Source organism: Palaemon carinicauda, chromosome 29, assembly GCF_036898095.1.
Source record: "Palaemon carinicauda isolate YSFRI2023 chromosome 29, ASM3689809v2, whole genome shotgun sequence".
Lineage (NCBI taxonomy): Eukaryota > Metazoa > Arthropoda > Malacostraca > Decapoda > Palaemonidae > Palaemon > Palaemon carinicauda.
This window is the reverse complement of record NC_090753.1, coordinates 50,606,972-50,611,984: the sequence shown is the minus strand read 5'-3', so window position 1 is coordinate 50,611,984 and position 5,013 is coordinate 50,606,972. Positions and strand designations below refer to the sequence as shown.

At 35.2% G+C, this 5,013-nt stretch overlaps 2 protein-coding genes across 2 annotated transcripts in view; one reads left to right on the top strand and one right to left on the bottom strand.

Moving 5' to 3' along the window:
* Window positions 1-5,013, bottom strand: part of LOC137622793 (chaoptin) — a 457,349-nt gene that overhangs the window by 287,955 nt on the left and 164,381 nt on the right.
* On the top strand, window positions 1,528-2,407 carry LOC137622568 (uncharacterized). The gene is made up of 2 exons (XM_068353173.1): window positions 1,528-1,927; window positions 2,184-2,407. Exons 1-2 carry the CDS (start codon window positions 1,528-1,530, stop codon window positions 2,405-2,407), a joined length of 624 nt encoding a protein of 207 aa, XP_068209274.1.

Genomic DNA, 5,013 nt, shown 5'->3' with positions numbered 1-5,013 from the left:
GACGGCAAACTTTGTGGTGAATAGAAATAAACGTTTGAATTAATGTATGCCTTTCGAATATATGAGAATTTCTTACCACAACTACGATGGATCATTTCATTGCCAAAGCAAAAATTAGTAAAAGTTTTTAATACTCAAATCTATTTCAATATTTAAATTAGAGGTTTTGAAATAGAACAATCATTCTATAATGCTGCATACCTCTAGTATGTCTGTTGATACATGTAGAGCTTAGCTGCTCCCACGAATGAAGGTAAACATTGCATGCAAGGAGACATTTGGCAACTGTGCAACGCAGTACTGGAACGACCCGAAGGAGATTCTTATTATCCTACCTATGCGACTATATCGTTTTTATATCTTATCGGAGTTCATAAAAAATACTATTGTAGCCTCTTTATTTGAGTTTTCTATCTATAGCCAAAATCTTTTGATCTAATGATTAAACAATACCCAGAAAACAATATAGAGAATATATTTCCGCTTGGTGATTAATGCATCGGCCAGCTGACAATGTTCTAAATATACCCCTCGGCTTTATACCTAGAATAATTACCAGCTCTTTATCAGAAATAGAATTTATTATTTAACCCAAAACATTAGTTTTCTTTTAACCAATCTATCAGATAGTTCGTGAACATAATAGACTGTTCTTAATAACGTATTCATAGAAGTTTATATATTTAAAACAGATGACAAAGAGCAAAGATTGAAATACCTGGCCGGGTTTCAAAGAACGGAAATTGTGGGCTTCAACTTTGATATGCTGACAGGATTTTATTTGACTGAGAAAGAAATAGCAATAACCGTGTAGGAACAAGATAAAAGGGGGTTAATCAACACTTCAAAACAATACCTGTGCTTTCAAATCTCCTAGCACAGCTAGCCTCGAGTTTCCTCCAGGTCTGCAGGCTGGAAAATAATATATTTCTAGATGATGATGATGATGATGATGATGATGATGCTTATTATTATTATTATTATTATTATTATTATTATTATTATTATTATTATTATTATGAAGAAGAAATTACTCCAGATCAATGGAAGGAAGGAATCTCTATCCCGATACATAAGAAGGGAGACAGATTAATCTGTAGTAATTATCGAGGTATTTGTTTACTACCTACAGCATGTAAGATAATTACAATAGTTATATACCACAGACTTCCCTCCTATGCAGAAAGTATAATCGGAGAATATCAGTGTGGTTTCCGAACTGGACGGTAAACCATTGACCAAATATTCTCCCTCAGACAAGTCATATAAGAATACTGGGCATATAATAAACAACAAACCCATTTATTCATAGACTTCAAGCAGGCATATGACAGCATACACCGACCATCAATGTGGAATATAATGAGATCATTCGGAATACCCTCAAAATTCATAAGGGTAACTAAAGCCTGTTATAAAAATACCCTATGCTCAGTTAGATGCGGCTAAAGATATACGAACACCTTTCAAGTGAAAAGCGGCCTGAAACAAGGATGCATCCTATCCCCCCTTCTCTTCAACCTGGTAATGGAAAAGGTAGCAAGAAGCATAACTGCCAGGTCAGAAAGGGTCACTTTTAATAACGTAAGGGTCAACTGCTTAGGCTATGTTGATGACATAAATATCATAGGGGTCAACCTCAGGGAGGTGGAGAACCTAACAACACAGCTCAAAACAATGGCTTGCCAGGTGGGACTAGAGATGAATGAAGGCAAAACTAAAATCATGGAAGTAGCAAGAACACCACAATTACAGGGGAGTGTAGATCTTGCAGGCATCGGAATTGAAACAACAGAGACCTTCAAATATCTGGGTACTATTATGTCGCAGAACGCAGGAATGGCTGAAGAAGTTACAGGAAGGATTGGAGCAGCCACCAGGTGTTATTTCAGCCTGACAGACCTTTTTAAACGACGATCAATCTCCCGTAAATCAAAATTGAGAATATATAACACAGTTATCAGACCAGTTTGGATATATGGATGCCAGACATGGTCTCTAACAAAAAAAAATAGAGAAAAAATTGGAAATTTTTGAGAATGGCATTCTGAGAAGAATAGAGGGGCCCATCTATGACCAAGAAATAAATGGATGGAGAACACGACATAATAGAGAAATAAGAAATAGTACAAACCAACCAAATATATGTGAAGTAATTAGATCAAGAAGTCTACAATTGGCAGGACACATGGCTCGCACGGATGAGGATAGAGCTCCAAAGAGGATATTCTTGACTGAGGTTGCTGGAAGAAGACCTGTAGGACGGCCAAGAAAAGATTGGAGAAGATGCTTGGAGGAGGATGTAGGAATCTCTGGGGGAAACCCGAATGAATGGTTCCATCAGGCACAGGATAGAGAAGAGTGGAGAATCCTATCACGAGCAGTCATGGGTCAAAATGTGGCCTAAGTACCACCGGAGCAAGTAAGTAAGAATTATTATTATTATTATTATTATTATTATTATTATTATTATTATTATTATTATTATTACTTGCTAAACTACAACCCTAGTTGAAAAGGCAGGATGCTGTAAGCCCAGGGGCCCCAACAGGAAAAATAGCCCCGTGAGGAAAGAAAACAAAGAAAAATAAAACACTTTAAGAACAGTATCAACATTAAAATAAATATTTCCTATATAAACTATAAAAACTTTCACATAAAAAGAGGAAGAGAAATTAGATGAATGTTGTGCCCGAGTGTACCCTCAAGCAAGAGAACTCTAATCCAAGAAGTGGAAGACCATGATACAGAGGCTATGGCACTACCCAAGACTAAAGAACAATGGTTTGATTTTGGAATGTCCTTCTCCTAGAAGAGCTGCTTACCATAGCTAGAGAGTTTCTTCTACCCTTACCAAGAGGAGAGTAGCCACTGAACAATTACAGATCACTATAAATAATCAAATGGATAATGTTATGAATACAGAGGATTAGTAAATGGATAATACATAAGATTAGAAGCCTCAGAAATAAATAATAAAATTAACACATGTATAATGTTTACAAATATTGATGTAGAGAGTAAAAAAGGAAAACAAGATTAGTTTTTAATTAAATACCATTTCTCATGTTTCCTTAATGACCTTAACTTTATAAGATGCCATACTATTATTAAAAAAATAACTAATAACCCTTACTTAATGAGATGTACTACTATTAATAGAAAGATTTTTTTAATAGACAGGAAAGTATTGTTAAATATCTCTAAACTGATTTGCTTTTGCGAATTAATGAACTTGAATTATCAGCAAAGAAATCAAAAGAGTTATATACATCCAAAATGTAATTGATATAATGAAACTGATTAATTTTGCTTAGCATTACTTTCACAAAGATCAAAAATAAATATTAGAAACGAAATTATCAGTAAGGAAATCAAAATTGTTATAGATATTCAAAATGTAACTGATTTCATGAAACTGATTAATTTTGATTAGTAAGACTCACACATAGAACAAAAATAATCATGAGAAACCAAATTATTGATAAAGTAATCAAAATAGTTATTGATATCTAAAATGTAATTGATATCCAAAATGTAATTGATAACATAAAACTGATCAATCTCACTTAGCAACACTTTCACAAATAAAGATAATTCCGAGAAACTAAATTGTCAGTAAAGTAATAAAATTAGTAACGAATATTCAAAATGTAATTTATATAAAAAAAATTAATTTCGCTTTGTAACACTTTCACAATGATAAAAAAATAAATAATAACCAAAAAGATATTTATAGATATTCAAAATGTAATTGATATCATGAAAATAGATTAATTTTGCTTTCACGTCGAATAAAAATAATTCTTAGACACTAAATTATCTTTCACATAGAATAAAAACAATTCTGAGACACTAAATTATCAGTAAAGTAATCGAAATAGTAGATACTAAAAAAGTTATTGATATAATGAAACTTTAATTTTGCATTTTAATCATCCGTATATCCAAGCGAGACAAGCAAAACGAACTAATATCATGCACCAGTATTTCTTCAATCCTAGAATTTTTTTTTTTATCTTTTATTACGATATAAATCTTTACAATCTTACAGTTTATAACATATATATACATCATAGTATATTTACACAGATAACAATTATAGAAATTAAGTCAATTTTCCCTCTGCATGAACAGATCTGGCTTATGAAGACGATGCATTTAAGCATGAATCGCAACCAACGGAAGAAGAAAAAACGACTTGCGAACCGACAAGATGGATGAAAACAGCTTTCATCCAGTTCATCCAGTTCCCGTGAAACTCACTTTCACAAGTGACAGACCCAAGACTCCATGACATGTTCCCCCTTAGGCAGAGAGAGAGAGAGAGAGAGAGAGAGAGAGAGAGAGAGAGAGAGAGAGAGAGAGAGATACTCAGACTCCAGCAGCGACGTCATACACCGAGATTGGCTTCCGCCCCACCTAAACGCCACCAGAGGCTTCTTTCCTCTTGGTCCCTCATAAGTTGCAGGATGGTAAAGTTATCCGGCATCTAAGTTACCTCCAAGCTCAACTTACAGGTTCTGGACTTGCAGGTTCTTGAACTTTGGGAAATTGGGGTGGAGGAGGCCCGGGAGAGTGATGTAGAACTTACAAGGGGGGCAGAACTTAAGATCCATGTGAAGTTAAAGGGGCATCTGGTTTCGAACAACCACTTAAGACTTGAGGGGAGGAGTCACACACGGAAGATTGGTCGTTGTTAAATGAGGGGGGATAGCAACTTACCTAGTAGAGGGGGAGGGGGAGGTGAAAGTAGGGAGAGGGTGGGATTAGATAACAGCAGACGGGGGGAAATTATTCAATTACAACTCACCGTTGTTTAGGTAAGCTATTAATCACATTTCACGGAGAAGGCAGGGGGGAAGATGAGATGAGGGTAGACCTTCCAGCACCAAGAAGGGGTTAGTTGTATTTGGGGTCGAGAGAGGTTAATTGGAAGTCATGTTATCCCAGACGGTTTGTCAGTAGGGGTAATTACTATGATCGCCTTCCCCCCCAATAAACACAAGTCGC